Source organism: Aotus nancymaae, unplaced genomic scaffold, assembly GCF_030222135.1.
Source record: "Aotus nancymaae isolate 86718 unplaced genomic scaffold, 86718_ANA_hifiasm-v0.15.2.pri h1tg000064l_1, whole genome shotgun sequence".
NCBI classification, from domain to species: Eukaryota; Metazoa; Chordata; class Mammalia; order Primates; family Aotidae; genus Aotus; species Aotus nancymaae.
The window spans coordinates 8,446,708-8,473,827 of record NW_026988479.1 but is presented as its reverse complement, the minus strand read 5'-3'; the positions used below and the strand labels follow the sequence as shown (position 1 = coordinate 8,473,827).

Below are 27,120 nucleotides of genomic sequence, written 5' to 3'. Positions count from 1 at the left end.
ACTAAATATAGTGTGAGAGCAAAAGAAAGTCTCAGATGAGTACATAGAATATGATTCATTTCTATGAAGTTCAAAAACATATAAAACAACATACTGCACAGAAATACAAAGGTGAGATAAAGCAAAAGAATAATAAACACAAAATTCAAGCTAATGGCCATCTCTGAATGGGAATGAGGGAATAGAATTGGAGAGGGACAAATGGGAAAATCCCAAATGAAAGACACTGTTCTTTTTCTTTTAATAAATGGATTTATCCATGTTCGTTGTATGATAATGCTTATGCCATCCACAGAGTGGATAAGTGTTCTTTTCTGCCTACTTATTACTTAATAGAAATAATTTAAACATTTATAGTTATTTGAATTTGACTTTTTATGTGGTGTGAAATAGGTTTCCAATGTTGTTTCATTCTAGGTGGATAGCAGGTTACCCCAGCACCATCTATCAGATAGCTATCATTTTCCCATTGGAACAGTAACTCTTGTTATACATCTAATTTTCATATACACTGGGATTTATTTCTGGATGCTGTTTTCTATTTTATTGCCAAATCTGCAGTCATTGATTTGTCTATTCCTAGGTCAATCTCATATTGATTTTATCACAGCAGCTTTCTGGCTTGAATGTTCCAGTATCTGGAAAGGCACATCCCCCTGCACTATTCTTTCTCTTATTTTCCTTGGTTATCTGGGGCATTTATTACTTCAAGTGAACTTTTTAAGATCATTTAATCCAGGTCCAAAATGGTTGCATTAAATTTGTATATTTATGAGAATGTCTTCCTACCTACAAATAAGAAATGTTCCAATCTTATTTTATGACCTTCAATAGGGTTTTATAGTCTTTTTTTATATAGGTCCTGTGGTTTTCTTGTCAAATTTGTTTATTAATATTTTATGGTTTTTACCATTATTATGAGTAGATGGTTTTTTCCCTTTTTCACTTCTAATTATTTATTGCTGCTGTTGAAAGGAATGATTAATTTTGGCATGTTTATCATCTGTCCAACTAGTTTATCATAATTCTCTTATAATTTTAATATTTTTTTACTGGAGTCTCTTGGATTTCTAAGTACACAGAAACATAATCAGAAAAAGGAGATTATTGTTAGCTGTCTTTCTTTTCCAAATGTTAATGATTATTTCATTTTCTTTTCTTATTATACTTCCTTTATGAATAAGAATGATGATAACAAATACCCTGTCTGGCTCCTGATTTTAATTGGAAACACTTAGTGATAGGCTATTTAAGGAGTTTTCTTCTATTTCTTTGTCCTTAAAGTTTTAAATGGAATTATCACTGTATTTTAAGACTTTATTTCTATTTTCACTGTAGGTTTTGAGATATATCTTCTACTTGACCTTGGAAGGCTGGAGTCTTAATAGTGACCATTCTCTCCTTAAATTGCCCTGATTTTCTTAACCTTGGAAGACTTGAAGTCTTAATAGTGACCCTTATCTCCTTATATTCTTTCCTTCAATCCTCCTGATTTTCTGGTTGGCTCAAAAATCATAGTTTCCTCAAAGACCCTCTTTGTGCTGCGCTTGATTCTCATGGCATTTTGGTATTTTGTTGTCCCTGTTTAAGGTGTCACCCTCCCCTGCAGTAGCTGTAATTCTGGTCATTCTTTCAGGGACTGGACCTCCCAGCATACATGGTTCTTTTCCATCGCCTCTTTGAAGGCATCACTGAAGAACCTTAAGGCAGTAGTGATCTCACAAAAAGTACCCAATAGGGCAGTCGCTAACCCTGTGAACTTCTCGTAGTTGACAGGTTGTCAGGCCCCAGTGGAGACCCCTGGTCTCCACGTGCTCTCCTGAACTCAGGGATAGAGCAGACCAGCCCACCCTTGCATTCAGCAAAGCCAGCCTCCCCCAACCCTCAGGCCCACCTGCCAGAGGCTTCAGCCGCTGGATGGCTCAGTTGAGCCAGGGGGTTGAAGTTGAGAATAGATGAAATAAAATTGTCCGATATTGTTACTAAGCTTTGTCTTGATATTATCCAGTGCATGTTTTTATGGCTGATAATCCCATTGAGAGACAAGGGCAGATCCTTGAGAGGAGAAATTGAAATGCTCCTGATTAGAAAATGGTAGCTTTTTGTGCTCATATTAGACATTTTAATTGAGCCCCCATTTTTTCATTATAAGTAGAATGAAGGAAAAGAGCATGTTATTATTGTGAGACACATCTATGACAAGTGATCCAACCAAGGCAAGGTGCAGACTGGGGCAGCCTTGTATGGCAGGTTAAAGGGCCTTGGAAGAATTTAGCTCCCCATCTGTGCTGGCAAGTCTCCAAGGATAAAGTGACAAGGAGCATCAAGGCAGCCCACAGAGTAACTCCACAGTGATTCTTGAAATAATTGGAGGCAGGCTGGGGTGTCATGGCCTTGAATCATTAGTTGATGGAAAAGCAGGAAAGAACCCACGTAGTGGCGCATCAGCAAGACGGTGCAGACCCGTGGAGAGCAGCAACATCTGGTCCCCTCGGCTCCAAGATGGAGGGAGCCCAGAGGAGCTGAAGAAAGTGACAAAGGAGCTAAGTACCTGAAGGAAAAATGAGGGCTGGTGACAGGAAGGAAGACAGATGCGAGATGAAGAGGCTTTAGGCAAAGAAAAGGAACTCAGGGGTAGGAATATATTTGGAGGAAGTGTTCTAAAACAAAGCCATTTTGTAAAAGCAGCTCTCCCAAGGGCAGAAATCCTATCATAATTGACATTTTTATGCAGCTTTCCTTCCCAAGAAGGTCTCCAAAATAACCCTTCAAAAGCCAGTTGAGATCACTTCACAGGACAAATAGAGGGAACAGAAAAAGATTTGTGCAGTTTTATTATGGCCAAAAGACATCCAAGTTAAAACACAGGCTCCGATGTACATCCGAAATTCACAGATGTGGGATGATTTTTCCAATCTCAGGGATCGCTATACAGCCCTCTCACATACCAATGAGGAAACTGCCGCTCACATGTGAAAGAGATATACCTAGTAGATCCCAGGTCACTCTTCTCTCACTTAGGGCTTTCTACATTCTCCAGTCTTTCCACTTAATCTGTGACCGTGTCTATTTCTGTAACACCATTGATTGATTATTCAGCTCTCTATCCAGACAATCTTGGGTCTCAGCAGTGTCTTCATTGCATTCAGTTTTTCACCCACCGTTTCCTGCAGCCCACTCTATGCCACACCTGGTGTTGAGCTCTGAATGTAAGAGAAGTGGAGCCTGGTCCCAGCCCTGAAACCACAGACACTGTCCAACGTCCAGCCTGGAGCTCTGAGCAGCTATGAAGGCACTGCTGGGGCCCTGCCCTAGGGCCTGCTGTTCTTTCTGAGGAACCACAGGAGCAGGAACTCAGGCCAGCAGCCTGGCAGCCTCCTTTAGGTGGAGGAGGCCTGGGAAGCCTGGGGGAAAGCTCTGGAAATGGTGAGTCACGTAGCTTCACTGTTGTCACACATAGTAGACAGGGAAATGACACACAGGGCAAAGGGCTCCCAGAACTAGGAGAAACCATAGGACTTGTCTGTAGCAGGTGAGCCTGAGAGGTTTGCAAGATAGGCTGGCATCGGGCCCAGGTCGGGGCTGCCTTTGAAACGGAGCTTCGGTGTTTCCCTGGTGACTACCTGACACTGCCCACTGCCCTTAGGTATCGAGTGGAGCCTGCAATTTGTGCTGTGAGTTGGTTCCAGCCACTTTGCCCTGAGAATGTATCATTTCAGACTCCCCCAACTTGGAAGCTGGGCAGAGTTTAATAAAGGTCCAGTGAAGGCCTGGATGCAAGGGACATTGCAAGGGAAGCATTTTCTTGGGGTATTTTGAAGCATGCTATTTTGCATCTGCCTTTTTAAAAACCATCCAATACTTTCAATATAAAGATGATCACCTTTCCATGAAGGCTGGCCTCCTGAAGACACTGGTATGCACTTGAATCAGTAAAACCAAATGGCTACTTCTTTTCCAGTTCTATTTATTCAGTCTGTCACCAAATCAGAGTGTCTGAATTGAGCACTTACTAAATGCCAAGCTCTCTGCATGAATTATCTCATGTAATCCTCAAAGCAGTCCTGAAAGGGGCAGACCACTGTTATCCTCACTTTTATGTAGGGAAAAGAAGGTGGAACCTTGCCTGGGGTCACAGCTATCAACTGTCAAGGAGCGCAGGACTGGGTGGATGCCAAGGTTTTATACTGTGTTATTTGAGACCCAGCAGGATTACAGGGGCGCTGTGGGAGGTTCTGTTGCAGCACCCGCCTCCCCGCCGCCGGCCCCACAGTGAAGAGGGGCTACATTCTCAGCTCCCACCGCAGCAGCCTGTCCTCTGCCTCCAGCCCCTTCTCCCTCTGCTCCACCAGGAGAGAGTTCACTCTGTCTCAGTAAGTCTCAGATAAGTGGCTCGGGGCCTCATGTTCCTCCTTTTCTGGGGTCTTTTTTTGTGAGGCTGGGGGCTCTGAAGGAAGATGCCCCAGGCAGAAGAAAGAGATGGGCGTCCTTGGCCGCTCCCTCAGGTGGCATTGGTTACTGTAGGGATTTTGGTGGTATTGAGAAAATTATCCAAAACTTGGGAATGAGGCAAAGGGAGGGTGGCAAGTTCTCCCTCTGGGACCTTATTTATGAGACCGGCCCAGGGATTATTTACTGATCCAGTCTAGAGGGTTACATCTTTGTTCAACTCACAATTTACCACTGATTAAAGGCCCAGACTGTGCAGTGTGACATGTTAACTTGCACATTTGTTCCCAGTAAAAATGTACATAATTCTTTTGGGTGGAAAAGAGAATCCAAAAGGTTGTGATTTTCTTTTTTTTAAATTTTTTTATTTTTTTGAGACAAAGTCTCGCTCTGTTGCCAGGCTGGAGCATAGTGACGTGATCTCGACTCACTGCAACCTCCGCCTCTGGGGTTCAAGTGATTCTTCTGCCTCAGCCTCCCGACTAGCTGGGACTACAGGCGCACGCCACCATGCCCAGCTAATTTTTGTATTCTTAGTAGAGACGGGGTTTCACGATGTTGGCCAGGATGATCTCGATCTCTTAACTTCATGATCTGCCCACCTCAGCCTCCCAAAGTGCTGGGATTACAGGCGTGCGTTACCGTGCCCGGCCAAGATTGTGGTTTTCTTACCCTGCAGGTCACTCACCTACTGTATGCCTAGCCTAGGCATCTCATCCCAGTCATCTTTCTCCAGTGCTCATATGGCTCCTCAAGTCCTCCTCTGAACCAGCATCCCCACCGTGGGCTCTCTCATTAAGAAGGCTTTAACACATGCTCACTTTAGATTATCATGACAGTCACATTTTTAGTTTTTGAAAAGTATGCTTTAGCACTTGTATTTGGTGTTTGATCTTCATCTGTGACCAGAAATACCTCCAAAAGCCGTGCCGAGGGACATTGGACAACACGTGGAAACCTATTTGTGCTTTGGTTTGATACAAATTGGTTAGATAGAAACTCTTTCGGCAGAATGAGAGGCCTCCTGACGGATGAAAGGTGTTCCTTCTTTCTTCTTGTTCCAGGCATTTCTGACTTTGAAGTCAATTTGTCAGACCTCAGGTTAGGATCTGTAAACATTATGCATGACAGGCTGCATTACCTTCCAGCAATGCATAACCATGTGTTTCTGTTGAGCTTTGGGACTTGGAGAATTTGGTGAAGGCTTTCAGAACTGGTCAAACTTCTGCTTTCATCAAGTGCACAAGAGCCTCAACGTACAGGCTGTGCTCGTCGGTTGATTTTGAGATCACCTTTGGCCACTGAGAGTACATCACATCTGTGCCGTGGTCACCTGTCCAGTTTCAGGCAAAATGGCAGGAGTGGAGACGGGGAGGCGATGAAGCTGGAAACATCACAGTGGGAGGCAGGGGGCTTAATGACCAAGTGACTGTGCATGACAGGGAGTGGATTTGGGCCTGTGATGTTGACAGATCCAAGCAGGGCTTCCTTCTGCAGCCCTACAAACCTCCAGCCCTTGGAGAAGTTGCTACCTAGGGCTCTAAGCTCTGTGTCCGTGAGGTGTGTGAGCAGCAGCCATTCTGCAGGCAGGGTTGCTGATGTGTGGATGTATCCTGATGTTGGAGAAACTCACACTGTGGACATCTACCTCCTCCTGGCATGAGTTCCTTGAAGCAGGGACCATATCGCCAGCTGAGCAGATTATCCCAAGTTCGAGGGATTTTGAGTGAGACTGATGCAAAGCCAGTATCTACCACCTACCTGCTGTCTAACTGTAGGCAAATCACTTCTTGACTCATGTTTCCTAATCTGTAAAATGGGCATATATTCATGCCACAAATATGTGCTGAGTAGGGCCTGTGTGTCCACTTTATAAAGCTTTGAGGAGGTTTAAATGAGCATCACATGAGCTTATAGATTCTAAGAGTTTAGCATGGTACCTGGTGGGCATGCCTCAGTAAATAGTAGTCACTTTAAACATGGCTGCCTCTGGCTGGGTGTTAACACACACATGTCCTTGGGAGGAATCACAGATTCTCTTTCCAAACCTTGAGTGTAAATGAGGCGTTACAGGGTGGAGTTGGACCTGAAGCAGCCCCAGCACCCAGGGCATCTAAGAGCGTGGAGGCCCTCACCAAAGTGGCCTGTGGTCAGAGCTCAGAGAGGGCTGCTCTCTTCGCAGCCCTGAAGGATGCCAAGAGTTTTCTGGCCTCTAAGATTGTTGGAGGATAGACCTCTTTCAGCTGGGAGGGCTGAGTGGCGGGATGGCGGGACCTCACCTCACTTTCCAGGTGGGACAGTTGGACAAGGTGACACTTTGCACCTTCCTCACTGCTCCCTGCAAACTGAGTCTGCCTGGTGATGTTGATGTTGGAGCAGGGCTTTAGGAGCCAGGCCTCTTCTTATACCAGGCCTCCTTGCCCTACATGCCAGGTTCCAGGGCACCCCAGGGTGCTCCACTCTCTCCTTCCCCGGGTCTCTGCCATCTTCACCGTCAGGTCTCAGGTCTAATCTCACCTCCTCAGAGAGCCTTCCCTGACCACCAGAGTAAAGTGTGCCTGCTGCAGCACCCTGGTTATTTCCTTCCTAGCATTGAACACCATCTACATTTGTCTTGCTTTTATATTTGCCAGTTCACCCTCTTGTGTGTCTTCCTACACTGTGATGTTAGACCCTGAGGACAGGATCCTATTCTGTCTAAAACCCCAGGCACCTGGAGTCAGGACTGGCGCATAGCAGGTGCTCAGTAAATATCTGTTGGATGGATAGATAGGTGGGAACCTGGCAGGCAGGCACTCCTGAAGTGCCCCGTTGTTACCACCCACCCTGTCTTAGGGTAGACATGGCATAGGACTGGAACATGGGGCCTCTGCCTGGTTCTCACACAAACCTGAATACTGCAGCTGTATACCAGGCACTTGGGTGGTTTCCACAATGAGAGAGTCAACACTGAAAGGCACTCTCTGTCCCTAGACCACCTTGGCATGTGTGAGAATGTAAGTTGTCTTAACGTGGGAAGACTACTGGGATCATCACCTCCAATCCCTGTATGTGCACCCCACATATCTGCACATGTCTACACGCACATGGTTCTTCCACAGGCAAACCTCAGCTCTGGGCCTTTAAGAAACCCAACTATGACCCCAGGTGAGGGCTGCTGCTCCCCTGCGTGTTGGTGTATCAATACATGAAGGATAAAGCTTACAAGTCCATGTGTAAGGGGCTGTATCTGCTCACAGGGAGGCACTTGGCTCCTGGACAAGTACCTCTGTCTGCAGAAGCTGGAGACAGCTGCATGCTGGGCCAGGGTTCATGGCAGGTGGCAGATGAGGTTCTTGAGGTTCTTGAGGTTCTTGGTGCTATACACACTGCCTCTGGCCTTCTGCATTCACACCCTGCTCTTTCCAGCCAGGTTTGGGCTTTCCAGTGAGTGGCCTCCTCAGAGCCAAGCCGTCACCTCATTGAGGCTGCAGAACGAGTTGGGGTGAGGTTGTGGAATCCAGTGCTAGGTCCTTTGTGAGGAGGCCTCGGCAGAACCTCTGGCTGAGATCGGAGCGGGGAGCTCCAAGGCCCTGTCAGGAGAGATGGGGCTCTCATCAATAGTCAAGCTGGAGATGAGGTCTCAGACACGGAAAAGCTGCTTTGAGAACAGGCCAGCAGGCCATTGGCATCCAAGAGTGGAAGAGCTCGTGGGTTTTCCCTCACTGCCACTGGGGGCACTATCCCCGAGAAGGAAGCACTCCTTAGTTTTCTCTGGGCCCAGGAAATGGTTACAGAGGCTGAGTCAGAGTTTGGAAGCAAAATTGCCCAGCTTTCTGTGCTCTTGGCTGTGGCTGGCTGTGGGGAAACAGCGGAGGGACTTCCTGCTGCTGGTGGATGTAGACCCACTCTCTCTGGGGCCAGTCTCAGGATTCAGCCTCCTTCTATGCTCTTCACCGGGGTCTCCACAGAGACTTTGCCTCTGTTTCTTCAAAATGGGCAATTAGTGGGTCCCATCCTATCTGCATGGGAAGGTTATTAAAACAGCGATGCCATGGTAGTGCTCTGTGTCCTGGCCCTGTCCTTGGAGAGAAACAAAGGCTGATAGCTTCAGAGCTGTGTTAGTTTCTTCTAGTAGCCACCAGCACTTTCAAGGCAAGGGGCTTGCCTTCCACAACCAGTCAGCAACACCACCTGTACCTATGCTCCTGCTCCCAGTTCATGGCAGTCCTGGGTCTGTGACATTCTTACTGGGAATCATTATTCAGATCACAGAGGGAGTCTTTAGCACCAACCGGTGCCAATAGACTTGCTTCTCCTGCCTCCATAATGTTAATGTAACAATTCCCATTTCTGACCATGTTCAGTAAATTTAATTCGTGTTGAAAAGCAGCTTATTTGGTGAGATGATCAGTTTTGAACCTGAGTAAATGGCTTTCTTGATGACTATAAATTAAGCACATTGTACTTTCCATGCATCACGGTTGTCCTCATAAACACTACAGGCAGCTGCTGGTAGTCTCACTTGGTTACCTTTCCCATTACTGTTTTATCATCATCGTGGTAGGAGTGGGGAATTCATTCTGTTTTAATGACAAGGAGGAAGTGGTGACAAGGAGGAAGTGCTAACAAGGGGCTTGTGTAATGAGGAACCCACCCCTGGGTCAGCATCTCTGTAGCTGTGGATGGGATTCCGGGCCTGCCCCCACCCAGGGCACTCTCAGCCTTCCATGGGGCCTGCCATCAGCGGCCTTTGTGAAGGGCATATGCAGGGCTTTCATGCTACTTTTGTCTTAATCGCAAGTTATCAGGAATCAAATATTTGCCGACAGCCAACTTCCATGTCAGGGAGAACCCGAGTGTTCTTGACAACTCCAGCAGCCACTCCAGACAACTCCAAGGTTGGTGCCTGTGTTTCCTTAACACTGACCCCTCAGAGTGCAGCCTGCAGGGAAGGCCACGGGAGCCCCCGCCCCAGCAAGCAAAGCACACATGGGCACCTGCTGGGGAAAGTAGCTTCCTCCCCACCCCACCCCATGAGCTGGCTTTGGTTTGACTGCCTGGGCTTGGGTAGGTGGTCTCTGAAGCCCTTTCCGGCTCTGCTTCTCCAGGATTCCAGTTCTCTTTACTCCGAAGGCCCACCTCCACAGACATCCATCTTCCCTTCATACCTCCATCCTTCCACTTCCCTCCTGCCCCCTTTGGAGAAGGCAAGGGAAAATATACCCCCACAGGGTCGACATGTGTGAGACTCCACCACCCTTCCCATCCAAGCCCCTAACCTGGCTTCTGAAGTCAGTTCTGAAAATGTCTGCATTTGTTAAAAACTGAGTATTCTGGGGCCACACGAGGACAAAGGTCTGGCACTTGTGGGGCCTCCTGAGGCCAGAACAGGGCAGGCCCTTTAGGGTAGGAGGATTCAGAGAGGGACACTTGGACTTGGGCTGGTAGCAAGCACCTCAGAGAGGAAATGCCTTCAAGGGTACCTTGGAGCTGGTTTAGCCAAGGGAGAGGGCAGTGAGGGCCAGGGCATTCTCCTGAAGCAGGCTCAGAGAGACCAGGGCACAGAGACTTTGCCTGTTTCTTCAAAATGGGCAATTAGTGGGTTCCATCCTATCTGCATGGGAAGGTTATTGAAACAGTGATCCCATGTCAGTGCTCTGCGTCCTGGCCCTATCTTGGGAGAGAAACAAAGGCTGATATTTCCAGAGCGGTGTTAGTTTCTTCTAGTAGCCGCCAGCACTTTCTAGGGTAACCCATTTTCCAACAACCCAGGAGAATCACACTAATCAAACATGCTCTGTGGCAAAGCGGCCGTAAACACGAAGTGGGGGGCCTCCAGCCCAGAGCCTCCCTGTCAGGCGCCTGCCTGCCTTCTGCCTCCTTCCCTCCCCGCCACCGTCAACCTTGACAGGAAGGCGTGCAGAGGAGCTCCTGAATGCCACTGGGCCTTCATGGTGACATGCCAACAATTAGCAAAGTGGATAAAAGAGATTCCCATCCGCTTAAGATCTGTACTTTTACACTGCTCAGAGATATTTGACCTTCTAGATTATTATGATTCAAGAAAAAGTCAATACTTCTTAGCTTGCCAAGGCTGGAGGAATTTAAATGAATTATTGAATCAAGCAGTTAATCTGCCAATAACTGATTTTTTTTCCTTTCAAATCTATAATGATGAAAAGCAGACTTAACCAAAAACAAGAAAAAGAAGACTTTTTTGTTTTTTGTTTTTTTCTTCTTTTTTGCTTAGACATTTTAATCCCATGGGTAGGAGATGGGGCTGAAAGGTTTGGTCATGATTACTAGGGCCGTTCTTTCTTGCTGAGTATTTTGACAGAGATTTAACTAACACTTAAAGCAACATCTTCTGAGACCATAAAATCTGTATTCACATTTCAGTTGTCTTTTGGTGTCCCTGTGTAATTCTCAACTTTCCATCTGTGCCTTCAATGATGTGTAGCATTTTCTCATTTCCAGACTCCCAGAATGCAGTGTGATGTTGGCGATGGAGGCCTGTTTGGCCTTTCACTTAAATGTGCCCTTTCCAGCTGTCCTGCCCTCTTTGGTGTGTGAGCTCTGGGTGCTGCTGCCTGAGATGACTATGGGTGTGTGTAGGGTGCAGGGGACACTCAAGCAATGTGGCAGCTGCCATTTCCAGGGGCTCAGCCTTTTTGCCTATGATTGCAACATTATGCTAGAAAGGACTGGGCAGTGGGGAAAGGCTGCTGGTAGGTCCCTTGATGACGTGTGTCATGGAAAACCACATTCTCCCCCAAGGAAATGGCCAGCCTCTAGTATCCCTACCTAGGCTACCTCCACCCCCATCCTGAACAATTGGAGCATGACTTTCTTCTTATGCCACACTTCCTCCCTAGACTCTGCAGTAGCTCCCTAGTGCCTACAATAGTGTACCTAAATTTCTCTGCTTGGCTCTCCAAGTCTCCCAGAAATCACGCCTTGCCCACCCCTCAACCCCACCCTGTTCAAAACTCCTTCTCACATCTAGTCTTCTACCTGAGACCTGCAAATGCCACCCACAAGGCAGCTGGGAGAATCTTGGCTCAAGCCTGCTGTATCTCTAGGAAAGCCCTCCTCTCCTTTCCAGGGCCCACTGGCACATCACCTCCTCCATGATCTCTGCCACTCCCATTTACTTCTCCCAAACTTAGCTCCCTGGCTCCCATGCTCTTTGCCTGATCTGCGTACATGTCACCATCTTACAGAATGGCAGAGTCAGAAAGAGGGAAAGGCATGCCTTGTCCATCTTTGAGATCCCTAAGATGCCTAGTACACAGCCTGGTCCAAAGTCATGACTTAGCAATGGAAAAGAAGGAAAGAAGGAAAAGGTGTTGTGGATGGGCGGGGGCACTTTTTTAAAAAGTCATTGATTTTAATAGGCCTCTAGTCCAGGAGGCTGCCTGTGAGCCTGGGAGCAGTGGTAGCAGGCTTTGTCCTTCGGTGTAAGGTGCTTCTTTGTGAGCACAGAATGGCTGGGTGTTTTCATTTTCAACTGGAAGCAGGAAAAGCCAGCCTAAGAAAGAAGTAAGAGTTTATCAAAAGCCCCCAGCTGGGTCCTAGGATGGGCAGGTGTTGTATCTCAGATGTTCAGAGCGAGTCAGCCATGAAACCCGCACTCTGCACAGCAGGACCTCCTTCTTGGCACCAATGGCCACCTCATGGAGGGACAGGGACTCCCTAGGAGACTCCAAGCCCTGAGGCCCCACCTTGAATAGCTTGACTTCACAGGCAAATGGAGCCTGTGCTCGTAAGACACAAAGGAAGCCCTTGACCCCAGACCCTCTGAGTGTTTGCAGCTGACCCTCTGTGTTTGTGTGTCTGGCAGGGCTTCCCGGCCACAACAGGCTGCTGGCCTCCTGCGGGAAGAAGTTCTGCAGCCGAGGGAGCCGGTGCGTGCTCAGCAGGAAGACAGGGGAACCCGAGTGCCAGTGCCTGGAGGCTTGCAGGCCCAGCTACGTGCCTGTGTGTGGCTCTGATGGGAGGTTTTATGAAAACCACTGCAAGCTCCACCGTGCCGCTTGCCTCCTGGGAAAGAGGATCACCGCCATCCACAGCAAGGACTGTTTCCTCAAAGGTAGGAACAGGGCCCTTGCCCTGTGGTTTTGGATTCTGTGATGGATCTCCTAATGCCTTTTTGACAAATGACCTGGGTGCTGAGTCTACAACTTACATATGTATAGGAAATAAAGGCTAAGGCTGGTGTGTAACAAAATGGCAGCAGTGGCATTCTGGTGATGCATGTTCTGTTTGTGTCCCACCTCCAGAGACCCCCATCCTTAGAGGAAGCTCCTTGTAAGTAGAATCCAGACAGGTCAAATTCAACCCTGGATGTACAGGTTCATTAGTGACCAGACAACAGGGCACTATCCAGGTCTCCACATAGAATGGGCCTTTGCAAGGTTGTGACAAGGACCATGTTTACCCCTCTGCACAGAGTCCCACGAATCAGGGGGCTGTGCTGTGCATAGAATGTGGTCAGGCAGACACCAGCACACGGCTCCCAGCATGGCAAGGACACAAACTCTGGCCCGGAACAGTTGTTCGTGGGAAAGCATTTCATGTCTTGCCTGTCCAGAACATCCCTGAGCAAGACAAGGAAGCCCCTGCATGAACATCAGAACATGCCCGTGGACGTGGAGCCAGAGGACTCATGCTTTGGGCTGGGATTGAGTCAGAAGAGAAGGGATGGTAAGAGCCATTAGGGCAGCGGCTATGGCTGTTTTATGTACAAATGTATTCTCAGCACCTAGCACAGTGCCTTGCACCAAGAAAACGCTCAATGGCTCCCAGATGCTTGAAGATACAAGAGTCAGAATGCATGTTCTGTGTTGACTGAGGTGGCCCTAAATCGTACATCCCATGACCCATAAAAGTATTTGTTGTCTACAGATATTTGTGTACAAAATGGGTATACATGAATTAGTAAATGCGTAGAAGACGAAAGCAGCCTGCAGGCAGATGGGAACAGGCCCGCATAGCCTGAGCTGGGAGAGCCCACCTGGAGTTGCGTGAGGTCAGAAATGTGCTTTAGGTTGCACAGGCAGGAGAGGAGGAGGCTTGGGCTAGAGATCTGCCAAGTGCCTGCAACACTCAGAGACAAAGGCTTGAGAGCAGGTCAAGCTGTAAGGCCCTGGGCACCAAGTGAGAAGGGGCAGAGCTCCTGCCTCACCCTCACAGGCCCCCAGTGAGAATGGTGTGATGCATGACACACGTGTGTGGAGGCAAATTCACAGCTGAGGTGGTGGAGCAAAGGTGTGTTTGCCTCTGCTGCATCTACCTGTGTCACCTGCACCCACATCACGAGCCACTCCACTCGGCAGTCGTGGCAGCATGGAGTGCTGGGCAGGACAGGGCTTGGGAAAGGCGCCTCTACCTGGTGATGAGAATAGTCTTGGACACTTTCACAGCTGTGCTTATGATGCTAATGCCGAGGTGCTTCAGAGATCATGAGACACGTTATGGAAATGAGGCCAAAATGAGCCTAGGAAGAAACATCCCTGGTCTGGAAGCGCCTCCCAGCCACGTGCCGCCAATTCCTCTGCAACCGTGCACACTAAAACAGTTGACCAGTTGCTCCAGCTTTATTGGCCGTGTTGAATTTTATAGACTGATGTTCCATTCTCTGGTTTCCAATATCCTCCAAATTGCATCTTCCTAAAGGTTTGTATTTCTGCATCAGAGTGTGCACAGCCTCCCTCACCATCGGTTATTCAAACAACATTTCTCATTTCATGGGAGGGAAAAACCAGCCACCACAAAACTCACCGAGGTGAGGAGCGATGGGGACAAGCTGGCGTGGAATGAGGGGCAGGCAGGCTTGAGCAGCTCAGGGCTCGGTTCTGCTTCACGGTGATTGAATTTATCCACTGAATCCTTCTGACTCATTGAGGTTTTTACAGATTGTGAGTTGCCGCCCACTCGGTGTGGCAGAACTCCTCCCTTAAGGACCGCTTTTCCATGGAGAGTGGAGCCTGAGAGTTCCACTCACAGAAAGACCAAGGGTGGCATCCCGGCTCTGGTACTTCCCAGCTGTGTGGCCTTGGTTGTATCACTGCTGCTCTGGGCCTTTTTCTTGGCTGTAAAATGGGAGTGACGGCAGTACCCACCTGCTGCAGCCATGGAGAGAAGCACGGGCGGGGCCGCACAAACACCACTTAGCACAGTGCCTGGCACATCGCATGGACCCGGTGTTCATGAGACCTGCCGTCCGTGTTTATTCTAATCCAGCGTGGCCACAGGCCGAAAGCAAAGAGATATACAAACTGTGAAGAATGCAGAGGCAGGAACAAGGGCTCTGCCTGGGAGGTCTGGGAAGAGATTTCTGGGCCCAGATATCTTAATGGCAGGCGGGGAATGGGTGAGGAAGACATGAGCGTCAGGCTCTGATACTGTCCCAGCAATGTCCACCTAGAGCCAGGGCTTCTCTTTCTGCAGATGGTCTCTTGGTATGGACTCCACTGGAAAGCCTTCAGTGCCTCATGCTCCGGGTCAGCTGTAGTCCTGGTGGGAAGGCAGGAGAGCTGGGCGGCCTCTCCTCTAGCATTGCCATAGGGAGTGCCCAGCAAACAGGAAAGACCTGAGCACTGATGAACAGGAGCTTGACGGATGTTAGGCAGGCCAGCCCCGAGGTGGGTGCCTTGGGGTGAGCACATCACCTCCACCAGAATCACAGCTCCCAGGGGAATAGGAGGAAACAGATGACAGAGGTTCTGTTGGGAGTCAGGGACAGAGGGTCCTGCAAGAAAGGATATAAAGAACAAGTTCCTACAGTCCCCACCCCACCATGGCAGCAGAATATTTAATACCAGCTTGAGGTCCATGGATGACAATTTGTCATTTGTCCCAAATTTCCAGGGAGCTATTCATACAGGAAACAAAAATACTTTGTTTTCCATGCAAGCAAATATTCTAAAATCATCCATCTTTCATTCTCTATTTCTATCAGACTTTACAAAAAGAAGCTATGACTTTGTTCTCTGGGACTTTATCTGCCCCCAGAAGTCACTATTAGGACAATTCTTTGTGTTGCTGGACTGTGTGGAGCAAGAGGAAAGAGGTGATGGGTTGTGCTGGGCTAAGCCGCTACAGTTTGGAGCTCTCCATCTATGGCCAGAGCCCCTGATCCCCTGTCAGGGAGAAGGTTCTCCTGAGGACTGGTGGAGGACTCATAGCCCTCACCACCCTGCAAGGGAGAAGAGACAGCATTCTAAGTCCCATTTATAAGAAAACTTCTGGTATCACGTTCCAGTTGCTATGGCAATGGGATTCCTTGTGAATGTAAAATGAAATATATCATTTAGGGATCATTAGCATGTACAAAAATCAACCAGACTCAAAAGGATTGCTACAGCTAGAGTTTACAGCTTTGATCCCAGATCTCCTGAGTCACAAGCAGGGTCTCTCTCACTGAAAGTCAGGGGCAAAAAGAGGTGTGGGAAAGATGTATCTCCTCTTGTGGCAAAATTAGAGTCACGTTTTTCCTCAGCACCAAATCCTACCAAGAGAATGCCAAGATATCGGATGGATTTCGCTGTTTAACTTCTTAAAGAGTTTGTGTTTTCAGAGTTATCTTGTGACATTGCATTCCTGTTTGTGTATCAGTTGGCACTTTTCAACTCATTTTTCTTGGTTTTGAATTCACGCTTTATCTCCTACGCTGTTCAAGATGAGTCTGCCTTTCAGCAATCACTCACCAAGCCAGGGTTGTGTTATGCCAGATGAGACAATGTCATAGTTGGGCAGTTTTCAAAACAAACCATGAAATTATGGAAGAAAGGGGCTGTTAGAGGTTCCGTTTTAAGGGGCCCTTCAGCTTCTTCAGCCTGATGGTGGCTGCAGGTGGGTTTTGGTGCTTCAGAGGGGAGTTCCCAAGATAATGAAAGCCGAGGAAAGTATTTCCATTTTTGGAAACAAGTTAAACATACTAGAAGCTCACTAAGAACTCTTTTTTTTTTACTTGTTACTAAACAGGCATAAAAACTCAGTATTTTGTTGAAAGTTCTCAGAGCAGATAGAACTTGCTACCAAAGAGCCGTTCCTGTTATTTTGTTGCTGTTGTTATTACTTTGAGTCTTGTTACTTTAGGAATTTAAATTGGGCCCCACACCTCCAGGGGCATTTCTATACTTCCACAAGGCTTTTCTGTCCTGCCAGGGAAAGCTTCTCACATCCCCAGCTGTGTCAGCCCAGCCCAGCTCTCAGCAGGAGACTCACTTCCTGGGATGTGTGAGGTGCTGCTGCGGGGCTGTGATGCTGTCAGGTATTGACAGGGGAGTTGGTGGAACTCTGCTGGAGCAGTCCCTGTAGCAAGAGGTGCTGTGGCCTGCGGAAGCATCAGGGAGGCCCAGGTTGATGGGACAATGTGGCACATGCTTGAGGGCACTGCTTTGGACAAGGCACATGAGCTTTCTGTGCCTTGCTTACTTCATCTGTAAAATGGGAATAATAACAGTACTGACCTCGCAGAGTGTTGAATGACAGGAGCAGCACCTGGCACGCTGTGAGCATTCTTCTCTAAGCAGTATCGACAGCACTAGGGGTGATGGTGGTGCCGTTGCAATGTCAGGGCTTGTTCAAAGAGTAGATGCAAGAGGCTATAAGACCCTTGCCCATTGATGTGACAGCTCTGTAATGAGCTAAGAGGTCCTTCTGTGAGTGAGGGGAGAGAATATTGGCCCTCCATATTTATTTACTGAATGACTTGAATTTGACCTCCAGTCGATCAAATTTAATGATCACCTTCTCCAACTGTCTTGCTTTTTGAAAAGAGATGGAAGGAGTCATCCAAGTTCACCCAGCAGATTAATAGAAAGAGCAAGGGGAGAATCAGTTATCTCTGATCCCCAGTCTGGACAAAGCTCCTGGAATGCACCTCTGGGCTCTCAGGAAATGACAGTGGATGCTGGGGTAAGAATTCATCTGTCTGAGGGTGAGAATGTTTAGAGAAGGTGCTGCAGGAGAGGAGAACTTCAAGGTGGATCTTGAAGTGCCAGGGAGGGTTTGCTAGGTTGAGAGGGTGGAGAAGGCTTTCTAGAGATGCAGGCACGATGTACCTCCAGTCTGAAGGAAGAGCAAGCGATTATGAGATCCTGGGTGTGGGAGAGGGCATTGTTAGGGATAAAGGCAGACGAGTAGTGGATCGCAGCAAGCTGGGAAAGGCCTTGTGTGCCAAGCAGGGTAGTCTGACCTCAAGCTGACCGGGTGTCAGATAAGCTACTGCAACATTCTCGTTTCCCAAAGAGGGACCCTGAAGCTCAGAGAGGGCTAGTACCTGTCCTAAGTCGCACAGGCAGAGCCAAGCCCAGGGCCCAGGCTTTGCTACTGCAGCGAGGCCTTCAAAGGCACCCACAGCTTTGGGGCTGTTTTTAGTTAGGTCTCAGTAAGGCATGTTCCCAGCAGATGCAATTGCCCTATGTTTCTCCCCTGGGAGATCTCCTGGTGTACCAGGAAGGCTCAGGAGCCAAGGGCAGTGGAAAAGGCCTCGCATGCCACTGCTGGGGGGGGCCTCCCTGCTCTGCAGGTCATCAGGAAGCCACGCTTCTCCAGGGAAAGGTGGCTCAATCATCCCAAACTCACAGGGCCTCTGGACATCAGAAAACCAGACCCCTGTCTCCTTTCTAAGGTAACAGTAGGAAACTCAGTAATATCCATAAGGCTGCCAGGGGAACCTGGGGTCAAAAGCAGGCAGAACCTCTGGGATCAAGCCCACCTTCAGCCTGGTCTGGCTCTGGAAGCTGGCCTCCGCTTTCTCTCCAATCGCCCTTTCCTGTCCTTCTAGTTGCCCTTCCACTCCTGGGCATACCCACATTTCTGTCCAGCAGCCATTGTTGTTCCTCCAGTCCTTGCAAAGGGATCTCTCCATACCCAGCCCTCTTCCTGGCCTTCACCTTAGGCTCCACCGAAGAGGGTTTGGCCATTTTCCGCCAAGCCATTCAGCTTCACAGACCTCTGCTGAATGCCCACCGGTTGCTAAGGCTGTGCCAGGACCTGAGGATACCGGTAAGATCAGATCACCAGGCCTATCCTCAAGGAATTTACAGCCAAAAGAGATGCTAGGCATCTCTACTCTCTGGGTTATCCTTTGAGGGCTGCTTCAGCCAGAGATGCCTCCAAGACCTCAAGCACAAATGGGATTCTTTATGGCCTGTCTCTCATGTTAGATACCCTCTCCTCACTCTGCATATTCCGTCAGTATCTGTGCAAACAACTAGGACTTGACCAAACTGAAAATTCACTCACAACTCCCTAGTCCAGCATCCCTGCGAGCTCAGCTGTCCCATTTATAGTATCTGCTTCCAGGATCAAGAAAAGTGACTTAAAACAAATATGTGTATTCTTTGGATATTTCCTCCAGGTTTTATGCAAGGAAATGTCTTGGTGTGAGCACCCCGCAAATGTGCAAGAATTTTATCAGTCCAGCATGTGTGGTGTGCTTCACAGAACCGCTACACTTTGAATGAATTAATTACATTCCAGTAATTAAAAATTGCTAAGAAGTTATTGAGCTGAGAAAGTCTCGCAGTGCATTGATTTCACTTATAGAAACAAGCTACAGTCTCCGCGTTCCCCACATTGTTTCCTGCTGTTTTCTGGCACCCCGTTCTTCTTTCTCCAACCCCTTCTTCTCTGCACACTCCTCAGTCCCATTGGTTGCTGGTGGACTAGTCTCTCTCATCCTAAAGCCCAAAGGAGCAAGCTTTTGTCCCAGCATCCTCCCGGGGACCCTTTCATCTCTTCCCTCCCAGGCCGCAGAGCGTTTCCTGCACTGGCTCTCTCCACCTCTGCAACTTCCCTGTATTCTGCCCTCTAGGGTCTGCACCTAGCTCCGGTCTTGTTACCCCTGCCACTGAGTTTGCTAAGATCACCTTACCCTTCTAAGTGCCAAGAAGGCACTTTCCGGGCCTGGTCTTGTTGCATTTCACTGGCAGTGAGCCAGGTTCCACTGTCTTCTGGGGACATCTGACTCTCTGTAGGCCCCTCCTTCTCTAGCAGCTGCTTCCTGGTGGGTCCCCTGTGGCTCTCTTCTCCCCATGCCTCAAAGGCCCAAACTGTCCCATGAGCAAAGACCCAACCATATCTTCATCGACCTCTCCTCACATTTCAGTCCAGCTCTCATTCCACCTGGGATGGTCCATCCCACCATTGTCTCCTGACTGGATGACCTCTGTGGCCTCCTAGCTATTCTCTGAGCTCTGTCAGATGCTTCTTCAAATCCGCTTTCCATATGACATTTAGAGTAAGCTTTCCAAGATGGAGCTTTGACCATGGTGCTCTCCTGCTCGAACCCTTCTGTCCATTTATTCAGCAAACATTCATGTACGATGAGTCAGATACTATTCAGGGATGTGGGGGCACAGCAGGGAACAAAACAGACAAGAGCCCTGTCCTCATGGCAGGTACAGTCTTGTGAGAGAAACAGACAGTAAGCAACAGATGAAGTCTATGTGACGATGACAAGTGACATGGAGCAGAATAAAGCCAGGAGGGCAGTTAGCCAGAGCCTCTGATATGAGACGTGACATTTGGGCAAAGACCTGCAGGAGGCTGGGGGGTTAGGTAGTGAGGCATTTGAGTATCTGGGGGAAGAGTATCCCAGGCAGTGGCAATCACAGGTTTGCAAAGATCCTAAGGTAGGAGCTTGCGTGGCATGTTTGGCGACTCCCAAGGGGGCCAGGTTGCTGGACTAGGGTGAGTAAGCAGAGAGAAACTGAGGAAGTCGGAGGCTTGATGGGACTGATCTCCCCAAAGGACCCTGTTGATCATTGGAAGTCCAAGCTCTTTGCCACTAGGCTATATTGCCCTTCTCATTACTCCATGAGGCCCACCCCAAAGTGGCCTTGACGAGGGAGGGAGTGACATGGAGCCTCCTCCTCAGGCTTCCCCACAGGAGGCTGTTTGAGGAAGGCCCTTTGTGGACAGGACGGGTGCTGGTGGCCCAGGTGCTCAGATCGATGAGCGTGAGGCCTGTGCCAACACTCGGGAGGTTTCAGATGATCATTAGGAGTCAGATGTTTCATTACTGGAGCAAGAGGAAGTTGATTTGAGTCTCCTTTAAGGTTCTCCCCTATCGTGCCTTCAATTAAGATCAAGGCCCCCATGTAGCAGCCGCTAAATGACACCATGTATTGAATCTCTGTGCTTAAGCAGTTTATCTAATTATCTGTGTGATAGACTCAGCAGCTGTCAGACCAGCCACAACTCAAATACGTGGACTCTGTACGCCTGTCTCAAAGCGTGTTATGCTCACTAGCAAGCTCGAGGACAGGACTTCCGTGTTCTTTTCTAAATGTGGATCCCTTTCAGGTTCCTCTGCTGCCTGGTGATATCAGGCATTGAAGAGGCCAGTGGCTGGGAGGACAGTGGGTGCAAGAATGAGCAGAGGCCTTGGGGCTGCACCGTTCCCTCCCTCGCTCCAGCCCTTGCACTCAGCCGCTCTGCGTGCTTTTCTGGACAGGGAAGCAATGACCCAGTGTGGGCCATCTTCTTTTCTCCAAAGAGGAGGGGAGCACTTACCACTGTGTCAAATTAACTGAAATAAATGAGGGAGGTCAGGAGGCAGTGACCCAGGGGAGAGTAAATGACTGCTCATCTCCATCAACACAGAGTGTCTTCATGGGTAAAACACTTCCCAGCAGAGCAGGCTCATTGGATGCATGAGGAACAAGACCACACCAAACAACTGAATATGAGGTCTATGGAGTTGAGTCCTTGGCCAGGAGAACCAAGGGACAGAACTACAGAAAGCTGAGCCCCAGCCCTGTACAGCATCCTGAGTCTCTGGGAACCATCCACACTCCTGACTCTAGGTGAGCTTGTGCCCAGTCCTGCACTGGGTGCCTTGCAAGGGCCAGATGCAGAACACATGTATTCTCCAGGCTAATGAGGGAAGACAGAACCTCACAGTGACTGCTGGGTTTGGACATCTCCTAGCGAGTTCTTCCCTCTGCTTTTCTTCTTATTGTGTTCATTTCTGCTTTGATGCATTTTGATCACTCATTAATGAAAGTAATCGGAGTGAAAACTACTTTCAAAAAGCCCCTCTAAATGAAAGTAGCAAAATCACTTTGCTTGCAGGTAATTAAAATAGCCAGATGCTGTGAACTCCGTCCACTTATTATAAGCAGGGTGATCTGAGTTGTGCATTTCTCTTTGTAGCTGGAAAGAAGGGCTCAACCGGGAACCTGGCAGCCATCGCTCTTTTCTCATCTTCCCTAGGGAACTTTTGCTTTCTCTTCCACTGCTTATGTTCAGTGTACTCATGCTCCCTTCAGCTGGCTAAGGTGTGTCCAAAGGCCTGGTCTACAGTGGTCCAGCGAATGCCTCTTCGAGCCCCTGCCTCTCTCACTCATTCTGCCTGGCCAGCACTCTGACTCTTCCTCCGATACACCTGTTCATCTCTGTTTCTGTCTGTCTTCCTCTACCCCATTTTTATCTCTGTTTCTCAGATGCTGTGTGGCTCATCCAGTGATCCATATTTCCATCAAAATATAATAAATCCAAAGTATTTTTATAGGGCTTTGCAGAGATCTTTGCTTATACCCAGTCAGTTGGAGCTTGTACAGATCCTGGTCTCCGTGAGTCCTCAGAGCTGAGATTTTAATCTTTTCCCCATGCAAGCTTGTCCAGTGATTTTGGGAACCCTTGATTAGAGGCATCAGAGGTTATGAAGGGCAGAACCTTTCCTGATAGGTGGGTGATGGACAGGAAAGCTGGGGTGAGGAAGATGTCTCTTGTAAAGCTGCAAAAGGAGAAATAGACAGACCAAGAAGGAAATTTCAAAAGGGGACGCCAGGGTAGGGGTGGAGGTGGTACCAGAAAGGGTCAGTGACACATCTTCCTAATTCCGTAGACAGTGAGCTTGCTATTTCTCCTTTTCACTCACGTGCAAAACTCCAGATTTTCAAAGGCATCTCTCAACTGTTTAGCCATGAGTGCTGGTTACAGGGAAGTTAAGGCCTCTCGTCAGGTGCAACACGTTGCTGCAGTGACCATGGATTTAGTTGTAATTCCAGTCTGGTCAATCTCACTGGGCTGCGGTGAGAGTAAACAGAGGTGAAGCCTGAACAGACCCATCTGAACAAGAATGACAGTGAAGCTGGCTTCCGCCACAGGGGAGGAGGACAGCACACACTTAAGATGCAGCAAAAGAGCATGCTTCGGGGAAAAATTTTTACAAGAAACAGAAGCACATTTCAGACAGCAACCGTGTTCTACTCCCAATTCAAGAAAACATGAACTCTGAAATGAGATAAAAAATGGGATTATAAATTGGCTGAGCCACAGTCAAAAATCAAATCGAAGCTGGGGGAGGTAAGGAAAGAATATAAAGAACCTGAAATACAATTGCCAAAGTTTCCTGCTTCAAGCAGTAAAAGGAAAGATTAACAATACAGAAATCATAGTTGTTCTCCAGTAGAGAGAACAAGCTTGAAAACTGCTCCCCAAATACACCGAAAATGAGCAGAAGGTTTAAAAAATAATGTGAGAGAGGAAGACAGAGATGTAGGACCGAGATTAAAGATTTAAGATAATAGTGATTGGTTATCTTAAAGACTTCAGAGCAATTCAAATGGACATGATAAGCAAAGAGAGAGCTGGAAAAATAAGTGCCCTATGCTGAAAGATTTATCAAATAAGTCAAACTATAATTGCTAAAATTTTAGGTTTTCAAAAATATTTAAATTGATCTGAAGTGTCCAGGAAGAAAAAAACCAAAACAAGCAAACCAAAAAAACACCACCTGGGGTTGCACTGGGGGCTGTCGAGTGGTTTTAGCTGACCGGCTTTCCTAGGGGCAGCTTCTCCCCTTCGGTTACATTTATGTCAAAGGTGTCAAACAGTGAGTTCCCCTCACATATTGTCTGGTGTGAAGGGAAAAAACATTCTGTCCTTGGACTTTTCTGCAATATTAAAAAGCAAGAAGGCAACGAAGAACATCGGTAGAGTTTTGAGGTGGTTAGACTGTGGTGCAAGAATTCTACACTTATCAAATGGTGATCTATGTGTGGAAACAGCAGAAAGTATTTTCTGCTAGGCAAGGGTTCAGATAATACATCACCCATGTACTCTTGGCTGGGGAGAAACGAGAAAGATGAACCCTTCACATTCTACAGCGAAATCAGAGAATCTGACAAAGAGGAAGCCATGGTACTGAAGGCGTAGGTGGGCACAGGGGCTCTTGAAATGAGAAGCTGTCTAAATAACTTTTTTAAATATAGTTACCAAGAATTGCAAAGGGTAGATGATGAGGTTAAGTGCACTTAATTTTCTTGACGGACTTAGGGGAATTTCAACAGATCACGCATAATTCTTGACTCAGTATGTTAAAAAGCGTACATGAGCCCAACTAGGCAGTATTCCATCAGAGCCCAGAATGAACCTGATGCAGCCCCAGACAAGTGTCCCTGGTTGTTCCCAGCTGACCTGGGAGACTTTACCTCCTGCCTTTGCTGGTGTGTCCAGAGACTGTGGGAAGGATCGGCCACTGACTGACGTGCTCCACCCTACGGTCGGGCCTCCCGTGCCTTCATCTTGGTAGCTAGATGAAGTATGACTCCCCAGAAAGCATGCAGGGGCTGCAACTGAAGTGGATGAAAACTCCAGCGTGTCATAGTGTGTCTTCCTTGTGTGATGATGCCTTTGCTCATGAGTGTGTGTCAGTATGCCAGTGACATGGTCAGGACAATTGGGAAGGCCTGAACTATTGGTTCTAATGTTGCAGTCAATGCACTGTGATTAATTAGTTAGAGAGAAATGCATGAGAGCCAAACTTGGTTGTCAAGAAAAGGCAAAGAAGGTAAAAGAGCTGGCCTGTTAGGAGGTGGAGGTAGACGTTCAACCCCCAAGCAATAAAGGGCCACCATGGGACACAGCCTTGCAGAGCTGAAAAAGAAATAGCCATCAGGGTGGGGTGATAGGATTGTGGCAAATTCACATTCTCATTCATCGAGAGTCTGCCAGGCTGCCAGCCCACTGCCAGGGGCTGTTTGTGCATCATCTCATGCACTCCTCTTCCTGGTTGGTGTTTACTGAGAGGCAAAAAGAAGCCAAATAATTTTCCCAGTTACTGATCCTGTAAATGATAGTGCCAGTACTGGCACCTGCCTGTCCCATTTCACTGTGTGCCAGTGGCCACTCCTACAGTTAGGAGGGATATTTGTGGCGGAGTGGGGCTTGACCTGAACCTGGAAGAGTGGGTGGGTGGGACATGAATAACCAGGTACAGGGCAGGGTCAGAAGAGGGAAATCCTTCATGCAGTTTTGCTGATGTTAGGGCTGCATTCCTTCCGCCTCCACCAGACTCGGCATTTGCAACTGATCAGACAGCAGGTACCTAAAAACCCTCTGTCCCCTAAAACTAAATGAGGAGAAGTTAGAGTTACCGCAGACATCAAGCGCTGCAGATCCAGTTGTTTTAATGAAATGAATCACATTTGTACTCATCTTGTCTTTGAACTTGAGTGGCTGTCTCCACATGGCTATGTGATGTGACAACCCCAGTGAGCACATTGCAAAGAAAGAAAGTCCCTGCCAATGCCACGTGAAACACAGGCTCCATCACGCAGGAAGAAAAACGCCCATATCTCCCGGTCGCTCCTTTCTGTCTCTTCACTTCTGCCTGGGTTCCTTCTCACCAGTGTCCCCACCTCTGCCCCCTGCCAAATTTCAGTGACATGAAGATCTTGTTTATGTGCCAGTCTTATCTCAATAAACATTCTCCTAGCAATTTTAAAGGAACAAACTTTCCATATGAAAAAGTTTTGTGGTTCTCAGGGTAAACAATTGTGAGTATCAGGAAGACCTGAAGAAAAGGGGAATCTATGCAAAAGGAAGACAAAGTCCACTCCTGAGAAATGTGGTTTCTTTCTGTAAAACACACCGACGGAAGCCCATATACTAATTTAGAGAAACAGTTGGCACAAAACAAGATCCACACTTGATCGTGCCTGTCTAGAAGGATGGGAAAGAAAGAACTCGGAGTGAAGGCACCACCAGGATTCCTGTGGCTGTAGTTCCACGGAGACTTTGCTGGCTGTGATTATAATCACCAAATTTGCACCAAATGATTGTGATTTTACACATCTCACCCTTTTTACAAAACCAGAGATTGCACTTTGGTTGGCCAAGGCAGATTACCTGAGGTAAGGAGTTCGAGACCAGCCTGGCCAACATGGTGAAACCCCGTCTCTAATACAAATACAAACATTACCCAGGTGTGGTGGTGGGCGCCTATAATCCCAGCTACTTGGAAGGCTGAGGCAGGAGAATCGCTTGACCTGGGAGGCAGAGGGTGCAGTGAGCCAAGATCACACCATTGCACTCCAGCCTGGGTGACAAGAGTGAGACTTTGTCTCAGAAAACAAACAAACAAACAGAGATTGGATTGGATGAGAGTGGAGGACAGGGTAACAACTAACTCAAAGAGCCTATGTTACATGCCAGGTCCAAGGCTGAGTATTCTGTGTGCTTTCTGTCCTTTAATCCTACAGCAGCCCTTCAGGATAAGGACTGTTATTATATTACTCTTACTTGGCAGGTGAGGAAACTGAGGCTCACAGACGTACAATGACTTCCCTAACACCACTCAACCAGTGAAGAGGAGAGCTGGAATTCTGACTGATTTGAAATGTTAAATGTTGTCTTTGCTCTGTCCGCTCTGCCACATCTCTTACATGTATGACTTTTTTTAAACACACAATGATTATCGTTCAACAACTGGGCAGATTGTGCCTACACTCTCGCTTGTGTTCTGAAGGAGAATTTCTGCACGTGTAGCTGGCATGTGCCTGTGTCGTCAGCCATGCTTGACTCCACAAAGGAATTGCGATGGTGTTGGAAAACCTTTGTTTCTTTGTTGTCTTTGTTCCTTCTACTGTGCCACACCGTCTGTGCGTATAATAATTTCTGTGACGTAAAAAGGAAGGAGGCCTTGCAGAGAGCACCTGCACAGCCTCTCCCTTGGTCAGGATTAGCAGAAATCCGGGGACTGTGTATGATGACTCATCTCAGGGGAGCCAATGGCAGAGTGGGCTCAGGACCAAGCTGCTAACTAGATTTGCTGGCGGTGGACTCAGCCTCTGTGCAGCCCAGACTGGGTTCTAGGGGGACCAGGAGCCTGTGGGGCAGCCCGAGATGGCAATCTTGGGAAAGGAATTCAGGGTGGGTGTGATCAGGGAGAGAGCTTCTTTAGGCCGCATCACACAGGAACCCATGAGCAGTGCCAGTGTGTGCTCTAAACCTCATCCCGCCTGTTTGTCCACGCTTGTTAGGACTGTAAAGTAGTGGTCCCTGTCTTCAACACTGCCCAGATCAAGTTTCACTCCTGTGTTTCATGATTTGATGGAAAGATCTGTGATTTTTACATCTGGGCCGTTCATGCCTTGGCAGGCTTCTGCAATTCAGCATTTCATTTCTTCAACAAACAGTGCTGAGTGCCTGCTGTGTACCAGGCCTAGTTGAGGACCTGGCGGGGGACCCAAGAGGAGTGTGAGATAGCCCCGCCCATGGGGAGCTGAGTGGGACACACACCCCCTGCCTATTGTAAACCAGGGTAGGGAGCGCCACCACGGAGCATGTCCAGTCTGTTATGGAAGAAAACAGGGAAGTCTCTGGGAGGGGGTGCCATCTGGGCTGAGTATTGAATGATGAGAAATGGGTTGGAGAAAGAGGAAG

At 48.1% G+C, this 27,120-nt stretch overlaps 1 protein-coding gene across 3 annotated transcripts in view; it reads left to right on the top strand.

Annotated features, from left to right (window-relative positions):
* The window catches only part of FSTL4 (follistatin like 4), a 435,486-nt gene that overhangs the window by 196,682 nt on the left and 211,684 nt on the right, over window positions 1–27,120 (top strand). For 2 of the 3 annotated variants that reach the window (XM_012441992.2, XM_012442064.2), the window contains exon 4: window positions 12,275–12,523. The exons of the other annotated variant lie outside the window; for it this stretch is intronic. In XM_012441992.2, coding sequence (XP_012297415.2) covers window positions 12,275–12,523 — 249 coding nt within the window. The remainder of the gene's footprint in view (window positions 1–12,274; window positions 12,524–27,120) is intronic. 3 annotated transcript variants of the gene reach the window in all.